This window comes from Maniola jurtina, chromosome 14, assembly GCF_905333055.1.
Source record: "Maniola jurtina chromosome 14, ilManJurt1.1, whole genome shotgun sequence".
Taxonomy (NCBI): Eukaryota; Metazoa; Arthropoda; class Insecta; order Lepidoptera; family Nymphalidae; genus Maniola; species Maniola jurtina.
The window spans coordinates 8947099-8974993 of record NC_060042.1 but is presented as its reverse complement, the minus strand read 5'-3'; the positions used below and the strand labels follow the sequence as shown (position 1 = coordinate 8974993).

At 36.8% G+C, this 27895-nt stretch overlaps 1 protein-coding gene across 3 annotated transcripts in view; it reads left to right on the top strand.

Annotated features, from left to right (window-relative positions):
- LOC123871940 (sodium-independent sulfate anion transporter-like) overlaps positions 1-22565 on the top strand; it is a 44791-nt gene extending 22226 nt beyond the window's left edge. For 2 of the 3 annotated variants that reach the window (XM_045916000.1, XM_045916001.1), the window contains 6 exons: positions 3834-3995; positions 4909-5049; positions 14610-14755; positions 15500-15772; positions 18593-18737; positions 21599-22565. In XM_045916000.1, the coding sequence (XP_045771956.1) occupies positions 3834-3995; positions 4909-5049; positions 14610-14755; positions 15500-15772; positions 18593-18737; positions 21599-21648 (917 nt within the window). In that variant the 3' untranslated portion in view covers positions 21649-22565. Of the gene's footprint in view, positions 1-3833; positions 3996-4908; positions 5050-14609; positions 14760-15499; positions 15773-18592; positions 18738-21598 lie in introns of those variants that run through there. The other variant, XM_045916002.1, reaches the window with a different exon arrangement.
- The last annotated feature ends 5330 nt before the right edge of the window (positions 22566-27895 follow it).

The following is a 27895-nucleotide window of genomic DNA, read 5'->3' as shown; positions in this document are numbered from 1 at the left end:
GCGAAAGTTTGTATATGTGTGTGTGTGTCTGTGTGTGTATGTTTGTTACTCCTTCACGCAAAAACTACTAGACGGATTTGGCTGAAATTTGGAACGAAGATAGATAATATCCTGGATTAACACATAAGCTACTTTTTATTCCGGAAAATCAAAGAGTTCCCACGGGATTTCGAAAAACCTAAATCCACGCGGGCGAAGTCGCGGGCATCGGCTAGTATGTATTATATAGTACGCAACAGGTCGAGATGGCAATCGGAGTATGAGGCGGGGCTCGTCATCCGCGCTTTCCCGCACCTGGTTAGCGCGAAGGCTGTGCGGGTGTTCGGTGCGCCCCTTCCCCGATTACCATCTCTGTGATCTCGACCTGTGACATACTATACCTACGTTTAGTCATTAAATTCCATTAATCCATACCTACTATACCTGTCAATATTATAAATGCGAAAGCATCTGTCTATCTGTCTGCTAGCTTTTTACGGTCCATCTGATTAACCGTTTTTAACGAAAGGTAAAGAAATAGTTCGCATCCTGGGACACTGCTTTTTATCCCGCAAAATCAAACACTTCTCACGGTGTTAAAAAATAGTTTTTTTATTATATTATATTTTATTTATAGTAGGTATCCGCATAGATATAGTTATCCACGCGGATGAAGTAGCGGACTACATAATAGTTATAATACCTAGGTACCTACATTTAACCTGATCGTCATATCCCTTATGCAAGTAACACAAATAAAGAAAGGATGTCTATAAAGATAGCTTTTATTTTGAAAGAAAAATAAATTTTTATTGCGAGGTTGCTAGGATGTCAACTTGTCCGCATGTCTTTTAGAATAAAAAATAATAATATAATACAATATAACAAAGAGTTTGAAATTCATACAAAGCGAGAAATAGTGGTTCAAATTACTGAAACAAATTACGAGCACCACAGATGCTCGGGGCATTCATGTGTTTGTATTAAATTACATTTAGCTTTATATTATAGTCCGGGAGATGATTGTGAGCTTGCTTAGTTAAAAATTCCTAAAAAGTTCAACGTGGGTACATACAACCATATCTAAATGTATAAAAGGAAAAGTTGACTGACTGACTGATTGATCTATCAAAGCACAGTTCAAACTACTGGACGGATCGGGCTGAAATTTAACATGCAGATAGCTATGATGATGTAGGCATGCGCTAAGGAAGGACTTTCGAAAATTCAACCCCTAAGGGGGTAAAATAGGGGATTGAAATTTGTGTAGTCCACGCGGATAAAGTCGCGAGCATAAGCTAGTTAATATTATAAATAGAGAGGTGTCTGTGTGTCTGCTAGCCATTGGCCTATAGGTACGTTTATTCGATTTTGACGTTTGGTAAGGGGATGGATACAGGCTACATTTTTTTTACGTACAACGGTCGGACGAGTACGTCTAAGTGCGGAAAAGAGACCCAGGAAGAAGGGAAGAGAAAGGCTACTTTTTATCCAGGGAAAATTTAAGAATTTCGACAGGAAAGACAAATTCTTCTTGTCTACATTATAAAGGGAACTACTGGCTAAATTTTAGCTTTCTTGATCCAAGGGCTTAGGCTAGGCATTGATGAATCCGTCAGTGAGTGAATCAGGACATTTTTGTTAGATTAGTTAAATAATTGTATCCATATTGATCCAGTCATTACTATTTCCAAGAATGAATATAATCTATTACTTATATATCCATTTAGATTTTAGTCTATTGCGTGCTTACATCTATTGTGTAATTTTAATAATATAACTTAAATAACGGTTTGATTATGATCTAAATCTAAACATGAAAATATGGGAATTAGAACAATGACAAAAGTAAACTGTAGGTCTTATGTAACTACTACATAAACAAACTTCACATAAAATTCAATGCTAAAAATGTAGCCCAAAATTCAGGTCAGTGTCATCAGGTAAGTATGAGTTATATTTTTGTAGTGTGCATTATTCATAAGAACTGAATAACAAAAAATTGCATTTTACATTGAACGATACAACTGCTGTTTATATAACAGTGATATACAGGGGTTATACTAGGGCGTAAGGGATATTCATGTGTTATTGAAAACTGAAACCAGGGATTCAGCAATAATATGATTCTGAGAATTTTGGTGTCGGAATTTTCCATCGGTTTTTTCATCACTTTGAAAATGTTTTTTTACATTTTTAAGGTTCCGTACCCAAAGGGTAAAAATGGAGCCCTATTAATATCACTCTGCTGTATGTCTGTCTGTCTGTCTGTTCGCCCATCCGTCTGTCTGTCCGAAGTATGTCCCAGGTCTCTAGCTCGTAGACGAAATGAGTTACAAACCTGAAATTTTGGTATTTGGTGGAAAACGTTGACCCGACTGCTAATATTAAATTTGAAATTCAATTAAATTATTTTTCAGGGGAGCTCCCATACATAAAAAAGGAGCCGGAAAGATCTTATCCTAGCATGTGGGGTATCATTGTTTAGAGCTTATTGAGTAGAGTACAACTATTTTTTTTATTTTTTTAACCGACTTCCAAAAAAGGAGGCGGTTTTTTTTTTTTTTTTTTTTTATGTATGTTCCCCGATTACTCAAAGACCCCTGGACCGATTTGGAAATTTTTTTTTTGTTTGAAAGGGTATACTGTGCAGGTGGTCCCATATAAATTTGGTGAAGATCTGATGAATATCTTCGGAGATGGAGAACAGAACTCCTCAATGGATAGGAGCAAATTGCTCGCGATCAGTGTAATAGCTTAGTAAACAGTAGGGTTTTAACTGGGCACAGCATATTATAGTACAGTAGGGCCACTAAAAATTGTGAAATAAAAAATTTCAAAAGAAAAATAAAACCGACTTCAAAAACGACAAACACTAAAAAGTAAAAAATAACTTTTGTTTAGCTACACGTGTAATGCACCTAGGTATGAAGTCGGGAGAGCTTCACTCTTGGATTTCTAATTTTGTTTTAATAATATGCTCGCTCGACTTCATACCTAGGTGCATTACACGTGTAGCTAAACAAAAGTTATTTTTTACTTTTTAGTGTTTGTCGTTTTTGAAGTCGGTTTTATTTTTCTTTTGAAAATTTTTTATTCATCTCAAACTCAGTTTTAGACCATTTGCCAAGTACCTACTTAGATTCGGCTACTGTGGCAAGCAAACCCGTTATATTACACAAGAATAAGTAGAACCACCCAATTTTTCCATGAAACGCCAGATGCTATAATATTTCAGAACTCCGTCATTGAAATCAGTGTCGTGTCGTTCCCGCGAGGTATTATTAAAGCTATTCTCATACAAAGCGTCGTTACGCGAACCTGTGTTACTTTTATGGTAACTGTCATTATACGTGTACGGTGCCAGAGTATATAAATTGAGCTCAGAATAATTTGGTTAAAATGCATCACATGTTTTCCAAGTAAGGCGAGTTAATGGAAATGTATGTCATTTGTCAGCGTTAGTGATTTTAAAAAATATTCTGTGTTTTAGCGAACATTTTTCTTTTTTTTAATTAAGTTCGCAGTACCTAGTCATTTGGATTGAACACCGATTTGAATTATGTCTATGTTAATACAATTGTAAATTTTTGTCGGCAGGATTGAAGAAGTTAATTTTAAAATCTAAAGGTTTTGTTTTTTCCGTGAGATGTTTTTGATTTTCCGGGATAAAATGTCTATGTCACGTGAACAGATAATAGAAATATAGACAGAGGCACACTTTCGCATTTATAATATTAGTATGAGTTAGTAAAAATCGAATTGGTAACTTCGTATCATATTTGAAAAAAATAAGTGCCTTACCAATCCTGTAGATTCTAAGGCTAATCAGACCTGACAATTTTTTTTTCCAGCTAAAGGCAGAACCTTGGATGCGACTCAAGAAATTGTAGCGTTGGGCGCTTGCAACATTATTGGCGCTTTTTTCCATTCGTTCCCAGTGAACGGGTCATTCACGAGAAGCGCTGTAAGCGACGCGTCGGGTGTCAAAACTCCTGCAGCTGGATTTTATACGGGTAGGTACTAATAATATGCTTGCTCTATAACATGAGACCTAAAACTGATGAGCTCACAAAAAGTTAACTAAAAACTAGTTCAAAATATTTGGTTCGCTATACCTACATCGTAGAACACGGCCGTATGCGGAAAGAGTAGAGTAAGAGTCCAGAATCCTTAGCGTATTGTACTGTTATGCTAAATCGCCTGGAACTTGGAAGCATCCCTTTGTCGTCAGGAGGTAACTAGGCACAACTGAAGTCTAGCCAGACTAGACTAGACTGGGAATAGAACCCAAGACCTCTCAATTATAAGACTATAGAGTACACCAATGCGCCAGAGAGGTCGTTGGGGCTCTAATTAAGTCCAGTCCTGTTTGACATTTGAATTAAAACAAGTCAGATTCGTTTTCTAGAATATAATTCGTCGCCATAATAATTCTTACAATCGCGGGCTATCATTTTTCACTTGGTCTGAAAACGGCGAGGGTAAGCAGTGTTCCATAAATCTAAAAACTTTTCAACATAGTTCACTTTGACTCCTGAATTTTTGATATACTCATACTCCTTTAAACTACTATCCGTTTGAAACTTTTAAATCTTCAGCACTAGCTGATCTAGATAACAATGTAACTACTAAGCTATGTTTCAATAGATTTTACTAAAATTGTTTAAATTGTTTGTTGTTTATGATATTAAAATCCACTTATCTCTTGTAGAGATAAGTGCTTGCCGCTATGATGCCGTGTAGAACCAATAAGGGGTAAGGGTTTTTTTTTATTGAAACTGCCGTACCCAATGTTAGCCCGCTTCCATCTGAGACCGCATCATCACTTATCTTCAGGTAGGATAGCAGTCAATTGCTAACTTGTATTAGGATAAAATGAATTAAAAAATAAATTGCCTACTTTTCTAAAAACTAGATATTTTTCAGGTATAATAGTTCTGCTGACATTGGGTTTGCTGACGCCGTATTTCTATTTCATACCACGAGCGGCGCTCGCAGCGGTCATCGTTTGTGCTGTTCTTCACATGGTCGACATTGCCATTCTAAAAAGACTATGGAACACTAGTAGTAAGTACATACATACACACACACATACATACATACATCCAACCATCCATACATACATACATACATACTTAATTAAAAGGACATATTTTTATTTATCGTTAAATTAAACATAAATAAAAAATATGCCATTTAAATTTACTATGCGCTTGATCAGAATTTCTCATAATGGTCACAATAACGTTTAGAAGTTTGCTGACACTTAGTTAGCCGATGGTGTATTTTTAACCCCCGACCCAAAAAGAGGGGTGTTATAAGTTTGACGTGTGTATCTGTGTATCTGTGTATCTGTGTATCTGTCTGTGGCATCGTAGCGCCTAAACGAATGAACCGATTTTAATTTAGTTTTTTTTGTTTGAAAGGTGGCTTGATCGAGAGTGTTCTTAGCTATAATCTAAAAAAATTGGTTCAGCCGTTTAAGAGTTATCAGCTCTTTTGTAGTTTTCTTGTAGGAAAGAAGGTTAGATAACCGTTAGGTTCATAATATTATGTCAATTGACAAATGTCAAGCTGTCAAGATGGACGTTGCCTAAATACATAATTATTTATTTGTAAATGATGTTTTGGAAAACTCAGACACTTTGGATCGTCGGGGGTGTTATAAATTTTTAATTTACACATGTTATGGCATCTATATAGACCGTAATTATCAAGATTATTGAAACTTCAGGCAAATGTGATTTTGCTTACAATAAATTTGCTGACATCGTATTTTGATGGATTACGATCTTTTCTATGTATAAAGTCATCACAGTGAATCTGTTATCTTAGATTTACTTACCTACATGAAAAGCATACTTGCATACGCATAATATTTTAAAAATTCGTATAACCCTACAAATAGTACTAAGCAACTAAAATGCGAGTAAATAAAAAGTCGCATGAACTTATACAGTACTTAGTGTACTGTAAATGAGTTCCTTTATCTGTTTCATACAGCTATTCTATCACAGTTATCCACCTCTTTCCGTACCAACGCCTCAATCCTCGCATCATGGCGGTTCCGTAAAAATAATTGCACATAAAAGGGAGACGAGCATAGGGGTGCCGAGTTTCATTTTGCATCAGTGTGCCGTCTGCGTGACGCCTGTCATTGTGAATAAACCCCCTGAGGCCTTATGCGGTCCTCTAGATTGTCAATAGAAACATACGTAAGAAAATCGTTGGTAAAATAGTAGCGTTATATTTAAAACACCCGGTCTAGGCCAAGCTATAAAGTTAATTTGGAAGATCGACTGTTTGCTTATCTGTTGGTATTCTATAGTCCAGAACGTTCACCTTCGGCCTGAAAGTTGTTAAGATCTGCACTCCTAAGCAGTTGAAATTTCAAAGACACTGATTTGCTTTTTCGTTTCGGATTCAGTATGATATGACATGGAATACCTTTTTGAGCTTCTATTTTCTACTCCACATAACCTGAGGATGCTCCGGTGTATGTCGGGGCGAAACACGTCGAGTGGTGTTGGGATTTGTGTTGTGCTGCGTGGTGGTAGTGCGTGTGGCTTGCTTGGTGGCTCGCTTTTCCTGCTTGTTTATCCACTGATAAACAAGCAGGAAAGCATTCGACATGCACCGCCCGCCCTCCAGTGGGAGGGCAATATGCAGCGAATGCTGCATATTGCACCATACAGATTTCTTTGGTTTGGGCGGATTATAACGAATTAAGCTTTTGATTCCTTGGACCCAATAAATGTTGTTCACCAGCAGGTAGAGGCGGGATAAGACCCCGTGTGTTTGCGACTTCCAGGAAGGGGACGATTACTTTGGTTGTATGACTCTATTAGAGTTTGTCGAGGTTGACTTCCGCAGCAAGCGAATCCTTTAATGTAGCCATACATAACGTCAGTACAGAGCTGCTTTAGCTACGGCTTATTTTGCAATCTTGCATCCTGAAAAATAAATGGAAATCTCTTTTAGGGAACTTTAGCTCACGGCTTTTTTTAGGGCTCAAACGTTTTTTAGTGGAAACTTTTGTCAGCGTGATTTAAAATATTTATAAGCAGGGGACTTTTGTTAAATAGTTTAAAAGCGTTATTTTGGTATCACTTCTGTTACAAATTCGTTAAGCTACAATTGAAAGACGGTATTTTTAACCCCCGAGCCAAAAAGAGGGGTGTTATAAGTTTGACGTGTGTATCTGTGTATCTGTGTATCTGTCTGTGGCATCGTAGCTCCTAAACTAATGAACCGATTTTAGCTTAGTTTTTTTTGTTTGAAAGGTGGCTTGATCGAAAGTGTTCTTAGCTATAATAGAAATAAATCGGTTCAGCCGTTTGAAAGTTATCAGCTCTTTTCTAGTTACTGTAACTTTCACTTGTCGAGGGTGTTATAAATTTTTAATTTACACTTGTATACTTTCTGATTGTCTACCAATGATGTAGTGGTAATAATTCCAAACGCGCCCAGTTTATTATATTGTTTTATTAAGTACTTACTTTAAACCGAAGTCTTATAGTAACTTCATTTTCATAAAGATCATTAATTAGATTTATGATATTGGGTAATTTGGCTTCACCACCCTCTTAGTGATTTATTTTGTTCCACTTCTCGTGGGCGTTTAAATTATTGAGTTTGGTTTTGAGTTTTAAAACACAATAATTTTATTTTTCACTAGAGTATGCCCGCGACTTCGTCCGCGTGGATTTAGATTTTTCTATCCCGTGGGAACTGTTTGATTTTCCGGGATAAAAAGTTGCCTATTTCGATTACAGGGACGCAAGCTACTTCGGTACCAAATTTCATACAAATCGGTTAAGTGGATGGGTCTTTAGGAATCCCGCGGGAACTGTTCGATTTTCAGGGATAAAAAGTAGCCTATGTCCTTCCCCGTGATATAAGCTAACCCTGTATCAAATTTCGTCAGAATCGGTTACACTGTTGGGCCGTGAAAAGGTAGCAGACAGACAGACAGACACACTTTCGCATTTATAATATTATGAGGTAATTAAGTATATTAAGTAAATAAGTAATATTAAGTAATTAAATATTAAGTATATTAAGTATTAAGTATGGATTTGTTTTGGCGTGCGTGTGCACGAGCTATGGAAACTCTGACGACCTCCTTGGCACAGTGGCAAGCGCTGCGGTCTTATTAGTAGGAGGATCTAGGTTCGATTCCCGGTGGGGCTTTGGAATTTTATAATTTCTCTGATCTGGTCTGGTGGGAGGCTTTTGCCGTGTCTAGTTACCACCCTACCGGCGACGCCAAGTGAATTAGCGTCCGGTACGATGCCGTGTTGAAACCAAAAGGGTAATAAACTGCCATACACCTTCCAGGTTAGTCCGCTTCCATCTTAAACTGCATCTTTACTTACCACCAGGTGAGATCGCAGTGAAGGGTTTACTTGTATCTGAATAAATAACGAGAAAAAAACAGAATTTTAAAAATTACTTACATAGTACTTATAGGTCGTGTGAATAATTTCCTTAGATGGGATTCATACTTTTCAGTACATAATATTATTATACCGCCATCACCATAGGAACCGCCTATGAATGCCATGCTGGCCTCTCAGGAATTTGTTGATCCGCCCCTTGAATAACCCCATGTTGAAATCGAGTGGGAACACCGCCGAATTCAAATCTTATCTAAATTCAAGGATGTAGGTTTAAGAATTCAATTTGACTACTTGAATAAGTAAGCAGGTCATATGACTGAAATTCTCACATATTGTCGCCTCATCTCATTTGATTGCAATTTACATCGGGCACAATCTAATTCCTGGCGGAGCGGCGGTCGTGTGATATCGCATCTCCAAGTTTGATCAATATCTCTAACTAGCCGATGCCCGCGGCTTCGCCCGCGTGGATTTAGGTTTTTGAAATCCCGTGGGAACTCTTTGATTTTCCGGGATAAAAAGTAGCCTATGTGCTAATCCAGGATACTATCTATCTCCATTCTGAATTTCAGCCAAATTCGTCCAGTGGTTTTTGCGTGAAGGAGTAACAAACATACACACACACACACACACACACACACACACACACACACACACACACATATACTTACAAACTTTCGCTTTTATAATATTAAGTGTAATTTGGCTTTATAATGTACCTACCTACGTTTACGTAACATTTTTTTGAATCCAACCCATGTTTGTAGCGATGTTAGTCTAAGTTCATTTGATTTTGACTGACATATAAAATTTAACTTCAAAAGAAAAATCTGAGCTTTTATCAAGCCAATGTATGAAGCACTTCTTCATTCTCCATAATATCCTGGTCTAATGCTGTACAATTAATGCTAGTATACCATCCGTTCGTAGGTGTTAGATTAATATCTATGTTGTATAGAAGTAGGAGTTACTTTGCAGAAGTCCTTGATATACCCAGAATCACAAGCTTAATTGCTATAATTCGCAGAAACATGCGATATGCATATCGTTTGCTGCATGTTGCACCATACAGATTTGTCTATTAGCGGACTATAGCAAGTTAAGGTTGTGGTTCCTGGTACATAATATCTATACTTGCCTACAGATATTTATCTGCTACCGCGATTTTCATGGCTTGAGAAGTAGGTTTTTTATTAAAAAAACCGGCCAAGTGCGAGTCAGATTCGTGCACTGAGGGTTTCGTACTGGGGTATTTTTCCGTATTTTTTGTTATGTAACCAAAAAAATCACGGTTTTCGGATTTTTTCCCTTACTTGTGCTATAAGACCTACCTACCTGCCTTTCATGATTCTAGATCAACGGAAATTACCCTGTAGGTTTTCTTGATGGGCACGACATACCGACAGACGGACAGACGGACAGACAGACAGATAACAAAGTGATCCTATAAGGATTCCGTTTTTCCTTTTGAGGTACGGAACCCTAAAAATCATGTTTCCAGCTAAAATTCGTGCCATAATCAATGGGAATTGAATTGTAACCATCCTCGTATAGAATTACTCGTGTAACAGATTTCAATTTTACTACATACATAAGTAATCAGGTAATCCTGTAGGAATTCGCGCAGATTGGCGTCTCCTCGTCTTATTTGATTACACCGGATACAATCTCATCCCCACTGGAGCTATCAAAGGAGGTGTAGGCGACGAAAATAGCCTAATATACGTGGGACTGTGACGTGGAATATTATAATTATTGATAACTAGCTGTTGTCCGCGACTTGGCGCATGGATTTAGGTTTTTAAAAATCCCGTGGGGACTTTTTGAGTTTCCGGGATTACCATGGAAACTTTTTGGTTTCAGTTTGGGATAAAAAGTAGCCTATGCAACTCGCCTTCCGCCGGTCTTTAACTGTACCCAAGCAAAAATCATTTTGACTTGCACTTTGCTTCGTTTCATTCAACCTAGGTAACCTCAGTAGTGGGTACACTGACCTACTACTTAAACCAGTCTTCTCCCAAAATGAGAACAGCTTAGGCCAAAGTCCGCCATGCTGGGCAAGTGGAGAACATTATAAATAACTCTCAGGTATGCAGGTTTCCTCACGATGTTTTCCTTCACTCCTCGGAAAAAGTTAGAGGTCCGGGATCGTGCCTGCCGTGAAATATTAAAATTAAGCTCATTGGATATCAAGTTTTAGTTTGTAGACGATTTAAGGTTTTAGATTGCTTTAGACAATTTTTTTAGGCGCTAAAGTAATCAGTTTTTAAATTTTTAAGCGGACGACTGCAGAAGAGAATGTTTGTTTCAACAGATTTTCTTTTATCTGTTACATAATATACCTAACCAAACTTGAAAGTAATAATTCATAACTTGAAAATCTTGGAAAGAAAAATACACTGTAGATTCAAGAGAAAACAAAAATAAGCGTAACAAACTCTTTATCCTACACATAAATCGTCTCGAACACACAATAAAGAATTAAACTGTCATCTGGTAAATAAGTACCTACTCCTACTTACGCGTATGCTGTGACAGCTTAGAAACCTCCTATTACTATACTAATACCAGCTGATGTCCGCGACTTCGTTCGCTGGATGTAGGTTTTTAAAAATCCCGTGAGAACTCTTTGATTTTCCGGGATAAAAAGTAGCCTATGTGCTAATTCAGGGTATAATCTATCTCCATTTTAAATTTCAGCCCAATCAGTCCAGTAGTTTTTGCGTGAAGGAGTAACAAACATACACACATACACACAAACTTTCGCCTTTAAAATATTAGTGTGAAGTGTGATTATCGATAACTCCGAGAAACATACAGGTATCTAAATAACACTAAACATGTGTAAACAATGGCACTCCACATGCTATGCTAAGATTTTTTTTCAGCTCATTTTTACGTACCTACTACTTATGTGTTACCCCACTATGAAAAACAATTGAATAGAATTTCTAATTCATTCGGTTTTAGGTTTACATTCTATGCCAAACATCCGAAAAGGCTGTAATCAATATCTACGAGTTAGAGATCCGTAACATATGAACGGATAGACTTGCAGATAGATGGACAACATTGTAACATTCACAGGGCCATTTTGCCATTAATACATAATATGCATTAGACTTGATAGATTGCCGTGCCCGAAAAATTAACAGTGTTCTTTCACTGACACAGTCTCAATGTCGCCTTCTTCTATCGGATAATATATTTAAGAGTGTCGTCCACTATCTTTTTTTCTCCTACACCGTTTTAGTACAGAACAGCGAAAAACTGCGAGCGTTGGTATGCTTATGTGGTCCAGATAACAAAACGTTTTTGCTTAATGTTTCTGATACGAATCGCTAAGGTTTGGAACGCCGTTCCGATGACCGTATTTAGTAGCCACGTATAAAGAAACTTAGACTTTAAGGCAAGAGTGAATAGGGATCTTCTAGGCACACTCAAACTTAGCACGCCATTGCTTTCTTTAACGCAGGATTGTCGTAAAACCTGTCTAGCAAGCCTATCTTGTAATTTAAAAAAGCTAAGTATTTGGAAATTTCTAAACGGCCAGAGTGTATACGGATATAATACTATCCTCTCACGCCTTTCGACAGTCGTCACCGCCGGATGCCATATCCGCCCTCATATTCAGCCTCCAATAAATAATTCATTATTATGGACTCGAGCACTCTCTTTAATAGTTTCACCTGACATTATACTGACTTATGCTCGTTGCTTTCCTGGAATTGTGTAAAGTATTTCAACAATTACGTTGAAATGACTAATAATATTTATTTCTAGCTAAGTAGTTAAATGAATACCTAGAACCACGTTATATCGTTATAGTATAAAATATTGAGAGAGAATATCTGACATTTATCAACGCACCTACATACAGCTCAAACCGCTGCGTTTAGATCTATATACCTACTTGAAATTGTACTAATAACTAAAATATAATATTTTTTGTCCCACCGCCAACGAAGAAGCGACTAGTTATCGTCTAGATTCTCGCTCAAGAAACGTACAATCGATTCGATTCGAAAATAAGTTAAACCAAGCAAACTCGGTAAGTTAGGTAGAAATGACGCAATTATTTATTTTTACTCTGAAAGCGTTCAAAATTGCTACTTGTAAAAAACTAAATTTTACGCTAATTAGAATTTAATTAGAAATAAATCAGAGGATTTATCTCGAACTAGCTGATACCCGCGACTTCGTTCGCGTGGATGTAGGTTTTTTAAAATTCCCGTGGGAACTCTTTGATTTTCCGGGATAAAAAGTAGCCTATGTGGCGTGCTAATCCAGGGTATAATCTATCTCCATTCTAAATTTCAGCCCAATCCGTCCAGTAGTTTTTGCGTGAAGGAGTAACAAACATACACACACACACACACACACACACACACACACACACACACACACACACACCCATACAAACTTTCTCCTTAATAATATTAGTGTGAAGTGTGATTTGCAAAGTAAGTAGGTGTCTCACTTTCTTAAATATACCTACCTAATAATATATAACAGGAATAGGTACACTTTGTTATTAACTTTAAATGGATGTAGCGAAGGGAATCTGGGTTCGCGATAAAAGACAAATTCGTTACAAAATTAGCTGCTTTAGCGGCTTTTAAGGGTCGGTCATACAAAGCGCGACATCGACAGTCGCAATCACTTGTGCTTAGTTTAAGTCTTCAAGCTGGTTGGCCGACAATCCTCGCTATTGGCTAAAATGCTTCGTTATTGCAGCAAAAATACCATGAACTCGGCCAATCATAACAACTGATATTGTAGCGATGATTGATGCAGCTTTTTCGCAACCGTCTGCATACGGTTCTTTGTATTACTCGTGCCCTTGTATTATCGTCTGCATACAGCTTTTGGGAGCCACGTATGTACATTAACATCCAGCGTGGCTGTCGTCACGCTTTGTATTTGTCCAAACCTTTAAAATGTCTTGAGATTCAAATTAGGGACGGCAGTGGGGACACAACGTAGGAACAAAGTCTATTTACCCGCTGATTTGAGGAGATAACTTCGTTCAGCGAGTGAAGGTTCGCAGTCTTTGATATATGAAAACCAAAATACGAGTACAGCCTTATTTTCGCCGTAAAATAAAATAGAAACTTTCCAAAATATAACCACTCAACTACTGGACTATCTCTTCTGGAAGTTATTTGAAAAAAAAAAACTGTTATTGTTTTGTACTTAATAACAAACGACTTCAAAAAAGAGAATTGGCAATAGATTTTTTATTGTGATTATTGTATGTATAAAAATGTAATATCAACAGTATAGTCATCTTACTCATAGAGTCATTTTTCCAACAACATTCAAACGCCACCCAGTAGGTATAGTCGTTTAGAAAAATAAAGATATCTAAATAGCATTGAAATAAACGCTGTTGTTATCAAATCAAAAATTTGTGCGTCAAGTTTCTTTTTCCACACTTGTATAATATTTTCTTCGCTAAGAACATTCAGGCGAGACGGCTTACGAGTATATCTTAGGTTTTGTTGTATATCAATGTTTGTATCAAACAGTTTCGTACGCTGGTTTCAATGGGGCCCAATCATAGCCCTTTGTAAGCTTTTCCTGTATTCAATACGATTTTGGTTCTGAAGCGAAACCTTTTGGCCGCGCGGGGCGTTATTTTCCATAGACCAATATTGGCTTTGAGTTATTTTGGCATTTGTGGGAAATTTTATTTCAACCATATTCCAACTTTTGTTAGATTTTATTTTTCATAAAGGGCTTATTTTAGTTCATTTCATTTCTATTCACGCTAAGGACTAACAGACTTAAACTACTCATACTTTCCAAGGGACGGGTTTGTGACAACTGACAACTACATTTCACAACCTCAACAAACTGACAGGCCAGCAACGTATTGGTGGTTACTGGTACCTCTGGTGCTGCAAATGTTTTTTATTTTTTTATTTATTAATTTGCAGACACAAAAAAATCCTTATAAAATATGTCTCGCCAAACTGCATCACAGTTTGTTGGCGAGTTAGCGCTCAATACTATTAAATATATAATTACCTAATACTATTTTACAGTTAAATAAATCTATTTTACAGCTTATTAAAAACTACTATAAATAATCATCAGCGTTCATGAGCGGCTGTAATCACTTAACATCAGGTGACCCGTCTGCTCGTTGACTTGCTATTTAAAAAAATCCTTAATAGGTATTATGTGGACGAAGTAAACATGTGTTTAAACATTCAACAGGATTGGATTTAATTCCTTTGGTGGGAACATTTGTATGCTGCCTAGTGCTGGGCATCGAGATAGGACTGGGTTGCGGAGTCGCGATCGACGTGCTGTTGCTTCTATATTATCACTCCAGACCACCCTTGGATGTTGCATTTGTTGACGTAAGTAGGTATATGTGGTCATACTTTAAAGTAAGTAGGTACTATTAATAGTCAAGTCACAATATAAACAGACAGAGTAGCCCGTCACCTTTGATTGCGTGTTAAATGACGACCTAGACTATTTTTAACCCCCGACCCAAAAAGAGGGGTGTTATAAGTTTGACGTGTGTATCTGTGTATCTGTCTGTGGCATCGTAGCTCCTAAACTAATGAACCGATTTTAATTTAGTCTTTTTTGTTTGAAAGGTGGCTTGATCGAGAGTGTTCTTAGCTATAATTCAAGAAAATCGGTTCAGCTGTTTGAAAGTTATCAGCTCTTTTCTAGTTACTGTAACCTTCACTTGTCGGGGGTGTTATAAATTTTTAATTTACACTTGTTCTAAATAAGGCTCTAAGAATATAGGCCAGTTCAGGTCACTCCTTCATCCCACACTTACCGCAAAATTGTTCTGATTCTTTTTTCTTCGTTTCTGGCTTCGTCGAAACTCTGTATGACATTCACGGAATAGTTATGCTATAGGCCATTATGCTTCGAAAACCAATCTAGGATTTTTAAAAACGATAACTCTAATATTCGTCTTACGCAATACACATAATATTAAAGGTTTAATATCTGAATAGTGTAACTATTTACGGCTCCCATTCGAAATCTGGTTGCTGCTAGATAGATGAATCTATGAAGAAAATAAAAATACTATCTCCCGGGCGACATACTTAGTCAAAATTAATTACTTTTGTTTACAGGATGGCATACATTTACCTCACTACGCCATACACCCAATTGGAGGTCTCCACTTCGCAAGCGCAGAAAAAGTACGAATAAAATTAATGTCGATCAAAAAATCCAAGAAAAGTGCAATTCCAGCGAATGATACAGATGTGAGATTCGAACATCTGACAGTAGTTCCAGATGGCGTAGTACAAAATGGCACAACTACACTACCTCATATAAAATCTTCAAATATACTAGTGATACACTGTGATGCACTCCATAGATTAGACTACACTTTTTTACAGGTAAGATTCTTTATGTTCGTTTATTTTCAGGCTAGCTTTAAACTTATAGACCTATTTAAATACTCCTATGATGTGAGGATGCGTACCGTGGGTTGTGTGTGAAACCCAACAATCAGATAACATTAATTTCATCTTATGTCTAGCAGAATACTGTTTAATAAAATATAAGGTACTAAATTTCATATAAATTGGTTAAAGGGAAGGGCCTTTAAGAATCCCGAGGGAACTCTTTGATTTTCCGGGACGAAAAGCAGCCTATCCCCGAGATATAAGTTAATTCTGTAACCATCTGCAAGGAAAAGAAAGACAGGTCTTTCTTTATACTGTGACAGTATGATGTCAATACTTTAGTGAAACGTGCGTTGACTGCACGTGAAATTGTCACCATGTACAAATGCCTTCACAGGCCTTTATAAATACACGGATCTTTAAACACACTTTAAATAAACACACTGTTTAATTGCGGCGTTATTATTCTACAACTTATTTAGTTAGAGCACTAAATTAATAGCAGCATATTATTACATTCACCGCTGAAGAGCAAATTGTATAATAATCCAGATAATAATTATTCGAGTCTGTACTCTGTTCGCATCAGTTCGGCACAGGCGCCGCGACCGCACGCCACGTCAAATCATATGCATGCTGTTATTAAAACCACACAATTGCTTTCAATAACCGGTTTTAAAAAAGAGGGTTTTCAAACTGGATTTTTCACACGGCTTCATCGGTTCGGATTTAATTTTTTTTAAAGATTTCGTTAAATTTTTTAAAGTCCTTTCTAAAGGTTGCCATTCAAATGCTCGCGATGGACGTACTGCGATAGACGGGACAATAGTAAACACTGAAAATGTAAGACGCTGCTTCCGTGCCACCCACATCAGACTCCATACATTTTTATAGTGTTTAAGATGAACTTTGGAGTCGGACCTTTGTTGAGTCAGTCGTCAACTAGGTAACGTCGGACGTCAGTATCGTTGCGCTCAAAATATGACGTTCCTTAGGTACTTTGTATAGTATCTACCTGCCGCTCTGTTACGGTGTCAATAACTCTGAAGGTCTACCGTAGTATATACCGTGAAAGGGGTTACGAAAAATTCATCTCACGCCTTTCTGCCGGCACTTATACGCCTCCTGTTGATAGATCGGATTTTTCCACTCATGGAAACGTTAAGAAAAGTAGCCTTAGCGGGCACCCAAGTCTCTTCAAACATTGAGTTTGATTGGTTAATATTCATTTGAGAACAAAACTACATTTAAGTGGAAAGCACTGGAGGCAACCTACCCTAGGTTGCCTCTTAAATTATGCGGTTTGCATCTTTGAATAAATTTTTACATGAAATCATATCTATACATACCTAATAATACTATGTATTAGAATGGAAAGTTCCATTTTATAAGGACCTCTCCATTTTATCGCTAAATATATTGAAAAAAAGGAACTTTATCAGTTCAGTAAACCATAAAGCAATTTCTAAAACCCCTGTTAGGGTTTCATTATAATCTGCAATTTTGGTGTGATGTAGGACTTGTGGTAACCAACCACCAGTGTCAAACTGATGTGAGCGCCCACCAAAATTATTATCTATCCATTTTACAGCTCATAGATTTAATGTTGCGCTGTTTAATTAATTAATCCCCTGGTTTTATGCAATATTACCGAAATAATGTGTTGGTATTTAGTTTAAAGCGGCATGAAAATAATGGAAATAAATATTATTTAAACTAAATAGTAAATACATAATAGGGTAAATCTATATTAAAAAATGATTTTATTTTGTATGCGAGAAAATTTAATAAAGAAAACTATTCAAACAATTGTCATAATAGTTAAACGTCATATTAATTTTTTGATAATTAATCCATACTAATAATGTTACAATTCACAAAAAAATAAATGCGAAAGTGTATCTATCTGCTAGCTTTTCAAGGCCCATCCGTTTAACCAATTTTGAAAGGCACAGAGATTCCTTGCATTCCGGAGTTTTGTCTACTTGACTTATATGACCTTAGGCTACTTTTGGTCTCGGAAAATCAGGAAAATCAAAGGATTCCTCCAGATTTTCATATACCTAAATCCATGCAGAAAAAGCCGCGGGCATCATCTAGTCTAGAAATTTATAATCAAGAACTATTTATTATATATGGAGTTCGCTTGCAATAAAATGACCGAAAACGGAAAGTTATTTTGCAACTGTGGTTTATTACATTCGGTTGCTTCCAACGATTCAAAATGGTTAAAAAGCTTGTTATGAAACGCATACCGAAAGTTAAATTAAACTGGATAACTATTAAGCGTAGGTACGATAGCGATGGCAACTTTTATCTCGATATTTTCCAACACATTGAGTGGGGGTGATTTAAATTTTTTGTATCCATTTCTACTTACCTACCTATGTATAATACTCAAAGACAGGCCGGCGTACATCTGGCGAGGTGAAGCGTAAATCATTATTGACCATTTTTGACTTTACTGACCATTATTGACTTTACTAACCATTATTGACTTTACTAACCATTATTGACTTTACTAACCATTATTGACTTTACTAACCGTTATTGACTTTACTAACCATTATTGACTTTACTAACCATTATTGACTTTACTAACCATTATTGACTTTACTAACCATTATTGACTTTACTAACCATTATTGACTTTACTAACCGTTATTGACTTTACTAACGTTAAAATCTTATAGTCACCGAAACTAAAAAGCAAAGTCGTATTAGTTGTTTATGTAGGTAACGTCAGCATAGTCGATTAATTTTTGCAGTGAAAAACGATATGAAAATTTTAACTTAAAGTGTTTTTTCTAGAGCTTGAAGATGTTAGTGCAAGAGTGGTCGCTGAGTGGCCGCGTGGTGTGGTGTGACGCCAACCTTTTGATCAAGGAGCAACTAAAAAGTATCATACAAGATCCTTTGTTTTGCGACACTGATGATTTAGCGGTTTTTCTAGTAGGTGAGTAAATGGGTTTAATTTTCGATATTTATCTTATCCATACTTCCATCCATACTTAATATTATAAGTGCGAAAAAAACTCCATCACGCAAAAACTACTGGATGGATTTGGCTGAAATGCAGAATGGAGATAGGTTATACCCTGGATTAGCACATAGGCTACTTTTTATCCCGGAAAATTAAAGAGTTCCCGCGGGGTTTTGAAAAACGCATATCCACGCGGATGAAATCGCGGGCATCAGCTAGTACATAATAATACCACAAAATACCATACAAATTGCTCGCCGCACTGTTGCGGCCTTACCCGTCTCTTGTAGCCGCCTTCCTATAAAGTAGGTACGTCATTCAAGTCAGTTGAATATACAGAAGAAAATTTGGTTGAAAAACTTTCTTCATACTAATATTCAAAATCAGAACTAAACTACGTTTGTATGGAAAGTGCTGGAGAGCGGCCTAGGATTACCTAGATCTCTTAAAAGTGCTGTTTACAGAGAAAACAAAGTCTAATATTAGCTCCTAATTTACATAGGACTCTATACAAGTTTTATACTTGACTTCTTTACATGAATACTTTGGATATTCTCAAGACGAGTTCGCAAAAATTTTGTAAAAGAAAAGAAATAAAAGAGTTTCACAAGCTATCTCGGCGGGGCGATTATTTCCTCCACGTTTCGTTCGTATATAATAACGAGGAGACGCACTGTTCCCGTTTCGGCTTGTAATGTCTGCCGTGGGAATTGGTGGAAATGTACCTACTTTAGATATTACTTTCTAGGATTTCCTAGTGCTTATACACAATAATAATCGAATTCCCTATGAAACTGACCTAGCGTGGAGAGCGGCAATAGGTAACTAATGGTTTATTCAAACGAACCACATCACAACCACACCACAATAACAAAAGTATCACCGGACACAAACTTACGTGAAAACGCACAGTTACATTTACACGTACCTATATAATATCTATTGCATTTTGCAGTTACACTCAACAGCTATCACCAAAGTGTGGTCAATACCGATAGCCACAAATGCAACCACTGGTGGCACGCTTATGAACGCTGACCACCAGCCCATTCTTACTAACTTGTGGTTGCGACAATGTAACTTCAGACTGCTTCAGGGGGATCATTTACCATTTATTCCTTTAGTTCGGCTGTGGACTGTGTGGTCTGTCTGTATAGATAGGTACTAACGTAGGTATGTAGTAGGACACGCTGCTGCCACTTAAGGAGTTCTAGATTTGAATGTCTTGAAACTAGAAAGTTTTTTTCGCCCCGCGAACTTTTGTCGAACTTTGCCGTTTTAGTTCAATACAAATCACACTAATATTATAAAGGCGAAAGTTTGTATGTGTGTGTGTGTGTGTGTGTGTGTGTGTGTGTGTGTGTGTGTGTGTGTGTGTGTGTGTGTGTGTGTGTGTGTGTGTGTGTGTGTGTGTGTGTGTGTGTGTGTGTGTGTGTGTGTGTGTGTGTGTGTGTGTGTGTGTGTGTGTGTGTGTGTGTGTGTGTGTGTGTGTGTGTGTGTTTGTGTGTATGTTTGTTACTCCTTCACGCATAAACTACTGGACGGATTTGGCTGAAATTTGGAATGAAGATAGATAATATCCTGGATTAGCACATGTGCTACTTTTTATCCCGGAAAATCAAAGAGTTCCCACGGGATTTTGAAAAAGCTAAATCCACGCGGGCGAAGTCGCGGGCATCGGCTAGTAAATTATAAATTATAATTTATATTACCTTTAATAGGTTAGGTAGTACTTGCTAAGATCTTGACACGTGGGTTGTAATATTTTTTACACGTTTTTCCTTTATCGTTAAGCGTGACTAATTGTAAGTACTAATCAAACAATAATATTATGTTTCTCGTTAATTATAGAAGTTAAAGCCGTGATATTTTGAATAGTTGAGTCTAAACACGTGGTGGCTGATGTGACCTATGTAAAATGCAGAAGCATGCTGCGGTATCGGCGGCATGCGGTCACATCCTAGCGCGTTTTCTCAAGGGGGCGAATGTGGTCAGCTACTGCAACGGGTGAATATGGTTAAATGCGGCACGTTTGATATTGCTACGCGCGTTTAATTTCTATAAAAATGTTTTCGATTTAGGCCGTAGTACCTTGCAACCCAGGCACTACGCATTTTGTCATATAATGGACTAAAGCTACTGACGTCAGTGCTTGTCTGGTAAAGAGATAGCTGGACGAGGGATTCCCTCCACTGTGTATAATTATGTATAATTGAACTGTTCGTACCTACAGTGCTTGAATGATGAAATAAAAGGTTAACTGAACGATCCAAAACTTCATACCACCAAATAGATCTATAATAATCACCTACAATGTAAGTTTTTTTTACGTGAACGAAATTGTATGTATTAGTTCCATATGCCAAATATGCATACTCGTACATAAATATTATTACAAACCATTTGTCCGTGAGTAGTGTACACAGCAGTTATAAGACCAAACCAAACAAAAAATATACTTATACTGAAAAAATGGGAATGGAATTAAAGGTGCCGTGCCACCTCTGTTCTGGTTCTAAAGTTAGAGTAAATAAAGCTCAGTTTGAATTGTCGCGAGAAAGACGCTGCGCCTTGGCTCTACTTCAATCTATACGTGTGGGATGCCCCTTTTGTATTCATTGCTTATAATTATGCCTAAATAAACATACTTACTAACTGAAACATAAATGTATTCCATATTTTCACCAACAAGAACGCCAAAGTAATATTTAAACTCGTTTATTGTTGGAAAATTAACATTTAGGTCTTCCATAATTACCATTTATTATTTTAATAACTTTCGTTAAAATTAATTGCCTTTATAATATTCGCTCATTTGAGTTTAATTGTTTCAGAAATAACAACGGCAACACAAACGGGTAATTCCAGTGATACGAGACTTTAGCATAAATGGATCACAAGCAACGGAAAAAGGGCTCTTGAAAGTTAAACGCTTTTAACAATAAATTAGAGATATAAGCTTATAAACCACATTATATCCGCCGGCACCGCTAGAGCCGTGCGCACCGCAATTTTAAAGCCGATTCATACCAAGCACGTGCACGTGACACGCGCGTAGTGTCGCGCGTGAATCCGTAGACATAACTGCACGCATTACGTCTACGCGAAGGTTCACGCCACGCAAGCGGTATGCCATGTCTCATACAGTTCCATACATTACAACGCAATGGTACGCGCTACGTCTACGCGGCCTGGGTGGCCGCCGCTTAGTAATGAAAATCTGAATGACATCAACAGAACGCAAAATAGTGGACGCGACAAACAATTTTATTTTAAACTAGCGACCCGCCCCGGATTCGCACGGGTAGCTTAATATAATTTTGCTAGGGATCTCTTTTATTGAGAATAAAATATAAGATATCACTCAGGAATAATGTATCTTTGCTGGCGAAAGAATTTACAAAATCTGTTCAGTATTTCCAGCGATTTCTTCCTACAAACAAACTTACAAACTTTACCTCTTTGATAATGTTAGTATAGATTTAAATCCATGTTACACAGCAGGTAGATAAAGTAAAGCTTCTTCTTCTCTTGTTTTATGGCTTTTCTCAATGCCAAACATAAAATATAACGCCAGTCTCACGTAACTTGAAGGAACCACCAGCACCAGAAGGAAGCACCAGATCGTGAGGTAGTTTCTACTAAGTACTTGGTTGACATGACAACACTGAAAGATGTGTTACGTACGGAGCGGCACTAATTGCAGTTAGCGCGGAGTATGCGACCAGTTTTTATATAAAGTCCTATAATAAGAGATTTGTGATATGTAAAAATAAAGAAATAAAATGTTAAGATTGTAAATTGTTATGTGTTTTATTTTCATATCCGTAACAGGTTTCTTTTAAAATATTTCATGACTCGTTAACTCTGCGACTGCGATTTACGTGGTGAGTGAGGATGCAGTTTTAGATGGCAGGGGATGGTAGGGGTTATTTAATTCCATACTCTGAATCGGTTTCTAATTGCCACGTATTAGAACGCGCATCGCTTGGCAGTATTATCTATGTCTCCAGAGTGGTAACTAGCCATGGCCGAAGCCACTAGACCATTAGTCAAATCAGCGACTTATCAAACGTCAAAACGCTCGCTTATAATGGGAGCTTGTATGTAATACATATATGTGACGTCATAACATTTGACATAATTTGACGTACTTTTTCAGTTAAATTGATAATTTAATATGCTTAGCAAACTTTAAACTAGCAGTGAATGTGGATTTAACGAATTTTGGAATACGTTCTATTTAATAAATACTATGAAATAATTTATTTTTGACCCATCCCCATATATAAATTTTAAATTTTAAATAGCCCTGCTGGTAATTTAACCTCGGGGTCTTTCCAAGCTCTGTATAACTTGAGAGAACTCAGGTTACAAAACATACCATATGTATATGTTCTGTGAACTGAACATAATATCTCAATGGAGCGATTATGTCTTCGCGTGTTCCTTTCGTATATGATACAGACGCCGCCGGAGGTTTTGTTCATGTCGTGCCTTGTAATATCTACCAGGGGATTTAGCGAAGTCGTTATTTCAGTTGTTTTGTCACGTATTTCACGTTTATTTTCTGGTTCTGAATTTCAGATATTAGTTTCAAAATTGTACAGGTGCATTTGTTTACAAAAATGGTATTGTAATAACGATTTCGATGATCATAATATTAAGTATAGTTGTCTCGTCAATTGATAGTAATGATATTATTTAACTGGCGTGGTACCTAAATGATAAATTCCTGATAACCATAATGAATAATAGATCAAGGCTTATGTCCAGCTGTGGAGAGTGGATGGATGAGGATGATGATGTATGAATAAGGGATCAGGTTAGGTTACGAATTCCAGTTTTATGAGCATTAGGGAATCAACCCTTCGGTTTTTTGGCCGAAAACGAAGGTTTCTAGCAAACGCTGAAATTCAACGAATAGTAACGAATACCTACATAAAAGCTCAATAGAAAAAACTAGGGTGGGGGGGGGGGGGGGGGGGGGTGGGATTATAGTATTACATAGAATAATATACTATTTTTACAAATAAGCATGCTGTTTGTATTAAAACTTAAACTAGACTTTGAAAGCTTTTCTAGCACATTTCGAAACTATTTCATTTAAGGTAAACATTAAAATCGTGGCATTGTGGTCCCAATATCAACATGCACATGAGTTGACGTTGCGGCTTGTGGTATCGCGTATGTATGGGTACGTTAAACTGTGAACACAGGCTTACATTAAACGTTTTCAACTGAAGTGGATATTTAAGTTAACACACATGCATATATAGAAACCTTTCCCGAAACACAATAAGTATTACTGTTGAAAAAATATCATTATTGATCACTATTGATGAAATAAATAGGCCCAAGTGGCCTACATAAAAGTGGCCCAAATAAGACCAGACTTTCCCCTAGATATAAATGCAATGTGAGATATAGAAAAAATGTGGCGATGGGCAGGGCACTTAGTTCGAAAAACAGATAGACGTTGCGTTGTTTGGGTCCCAAGGTGCTGGAATGACAACCGGAAAGCGCAGTGGAGCGCGAAGACACGCTGATGTGTCGTAAGTAAGCTTAGCGCCATCAAATAACCTGTAAAATGTTATTTGATGGCGCTAAGTTACTTACGAGCCCGTAGAAATATAAGACTTAGAGGTAATAGTTAATAGTATGTACATATAGTTTTAAGTGTTAGAATAGGATAGTATGGACCTACCAGAGCCACATGGTCACACTAGTGACCCAGCTCTTTAAACGAGAATAAAAAAAAAATAACATTTTGGACGATGTATTTATTGGTGATGATTAGGTAAGCTACTGTGACATCAAAAGCGTTATTGAAAAGAAAATTCCCGAAAAAGAGCCGAATTCTTTGAGCGAATTAGAATTGGCGACCTCAAAAATGTCATAAAACCGATAACCTTCTTACATGGGATACGAACCGTGCGCGCGGAAATTGAAACTGGATCTCGGGTGCGAATTGACAAGTTTGATCACCAGCACAACCGTTACGGGGATTTGTCCGTCCCTCGCAAAATGCTACGGAAACTGAAACGTTTATCTTGTTTTGGATCCCCTCAAACGAAGTGTCGTTTATGCGAATTGACTAGTGCTCCCGGAACTACCAATGCTGTAAGGCGATGGATATACAAATACAACGGGAACAATAAATAAAATCCATTCTACACATCTGTACTGGCCACATGTTATGATAATCCTACTAATCCATACTAATATTATAAATGCGAAAGTGTGTCTGTCTGTCTGTCTGCTAGCTAAGTTTTCACGGCCCAACCACTGAACCGATTTCAATGTTTGGTACAGACATGGGATACATACCATTGGTTTTCATTACTTACCTACTGGATTTTTATCTGATGGTAAACATAATTATAATTATTAGATATTATATTAGTCATCCAATATTACCTTGGTTTTCCGTAGTAATTTCCACTGAAAACAATCCAAACTTGACAATCTTGAGCATCCATGTCTGAGAGTTAGAATTTCAGAAGTTGTATCAAAGTGAAACTTAGTAGTGGAGTCGTGTTATACTCTAAGTCTAAGTAAAAGCAATAATGGAGACTTTGTGAGCAGACCCACTTAATTACCTTTGAAATGAGGTCGTGGTGGAGCGAGTTTGTCCCCAGAAACAATAATGAACCTGTCGATTAAGAAGCGGCGCCGAAGTGCGGACTGATTCTAGATAAACTTCTTTATAAACTTGGAAGTAATTGAAATTTAAGATAGCCGTAAAGTTTTTTGGCGATAGACGTGACTGGCGTGTTAAAACTTGAGAACTTAGTCACTGCCGAGGGCAAATCAAACTCCAAACTTTTTTAACCCCCGACCCAAAAAGAGGGGTGTTATAAGTTTGACGTGTGTATCTGTGTATTTGTCTGTAGCATCGTACCTCCTAAACGAATGAACCGATTTTCTATCTATCTCTAAGATCTAGTATGGATGTATACTAGCTCCTAAGTCGCAGTTTACAGAAATATGATAATTGAAAAGACTGAAATTCAGTGATTTTGAGATTAATCTTATACAACCATATCCAAAAGCTTAAGTTTTGAACTAGTTAACGAAGTAAATAATTGGTTTGCCGGTGCGAAACTTTTGTTAATTGTATTGTAATTTGTAATGAAACCCTTGAATCCGTCGTCATATCACATCACACTATAATATTATAAAGTTGAAAATTTGTGTGTTTGTGTATGTGCGTATGTGTGTGTTTGTTACTCTGTCACGCAAAAGCTACTGGACGATGTTGGCTGTTTAGAATGGAGATAGATTACCCTGGATTAATACATAGGCTACTTTTTATCCTGGAAAATCAATAAATTTTGAAATAGATTTTTAAAAATCTATATCTTGTCAATTATGAAGACATAATATAAGTGAACCGGCCAAGTGCGAGTTGAACTCGCACACGAAGGGTTCCGTACCATCGTAGAAGAAATAATATAAGTAGGTACATTAGTTCTTCTACGATGGTACGGAACCGGAACCGGAAAAAACCCTTTTTAGGTTTTTTCATGGCGGTCATTTTGAAATTATAATTATTTGTTGTTATGGTGGCAATACACATTTCATGAAAATATCGACTCTCTAGCTATTACGGTTCACGGACGGACAGCGGAGGCTTAGTAATAGGGAACCCTAAAATTTATATTGATATTAAATAAAAACAATATTTCGGTCCAGGGAAATAAGTTAGTCTAGGGAAAAAGATATTGTACTTAAGAAAAATTCAAGAAAGTTGAATTTTTGCACAAACCTTGATTTGTTCTAAACAAAATGTTAAAAGTCCACATCGATCCGAATGCCGAAGAAATAATTAAGTATAGGTAGGCCTACTGAACAGATTTAAAATCAAATTATCATTCAAATAAACTAAAATTTCGTGATGCTTACTTTCGTAGAACAAATAGGTACGTATTTTCATATAGCTTCGAAAATTGCCTACACAATCAAATATCACTTTGTGTTTTTGACAGTAGAAAACTTTGTGTGAAAAGTACCTACTTATTGCAATAAATCCACATTGCTTGTTTGTTTACAAAGGCGCAGATAAAGTTTACTAACCTAAAATCTAATATAAAAATTGATGTCTCAATGAATGAATAAATGAATGTTGGCTGTGATTGATGTTCATGTCTGTCTGTTCGTTGCCTATGCGTTCATGCATCATTCATCTGATTGAGATGAAAGTTTTTAGGTACAGTTGTTGTTGGAACTTACAGTCAAGGTTTAGTCATAGTACTATCAAAGTAGGTATAAGTGGTTCACAAATCGCATTGCAAGACATTCCGGGTATTAGCTAGTAAATTATAGTGCACGGTTTTTACCTTTCAGTGTATGGAGTATTTAATATTTTAATGAACCTTTGTGTTTAAAAATAAGCTATTATTGTAACTTATTTATATGCTCTTTATAATAAAGCATGACATGAGCATGACATAGGTAGGCACCAAAATACTACCTATGTAAGTAGAAGTTTCCGTCATAACTCTTAAATTAATAACTAATTTAAGGAAAAAAGCTATAAAATATTGAACACAATAGCCATGTCAAATCAAATCTACACAGAAATCCTAATAATGTTGTTTTTAACTGGAAATTATTGTAGAATTGTTATCAGTAGGTATGCCTTTATCAGGGCTCTCTCCGTCACGCGTTTCATACAATCGTAGTTCCAATTTCATTTGAATATTAAGCAACCAAAGTCCATGAAATTTTGCAGACATATTCTAGAAACTAATATCTGTGTCTGTGGTGTTTTAGATTTTCCTAAAAATATGTAGTTTTAAAATTACAGGGGCTCAAAGATTTGTATGGTAATTTTTAAGACCGCGTAACTTTGAAACCGAATATTTTAACAGAAATCTGGAAAACCACAGACATAGATATTAGTTTCCAGAATATGTCTGCAAAATTTCATGGACTTTGGTTGCTTAATATTCAAATGAAATTGGAACTACGATTGTATGAAACGAGTGACGGAGAGAGTCCTCTTATGCGTTTTATAAAAAGACGTGAATGACTAGTGATGGTCATTGCAACATTGAATGCCAATTGGTTAGGACTTGATTCTACTCTGAACATAGGCACAGATTACTCGTAGTAATTTTTACGTC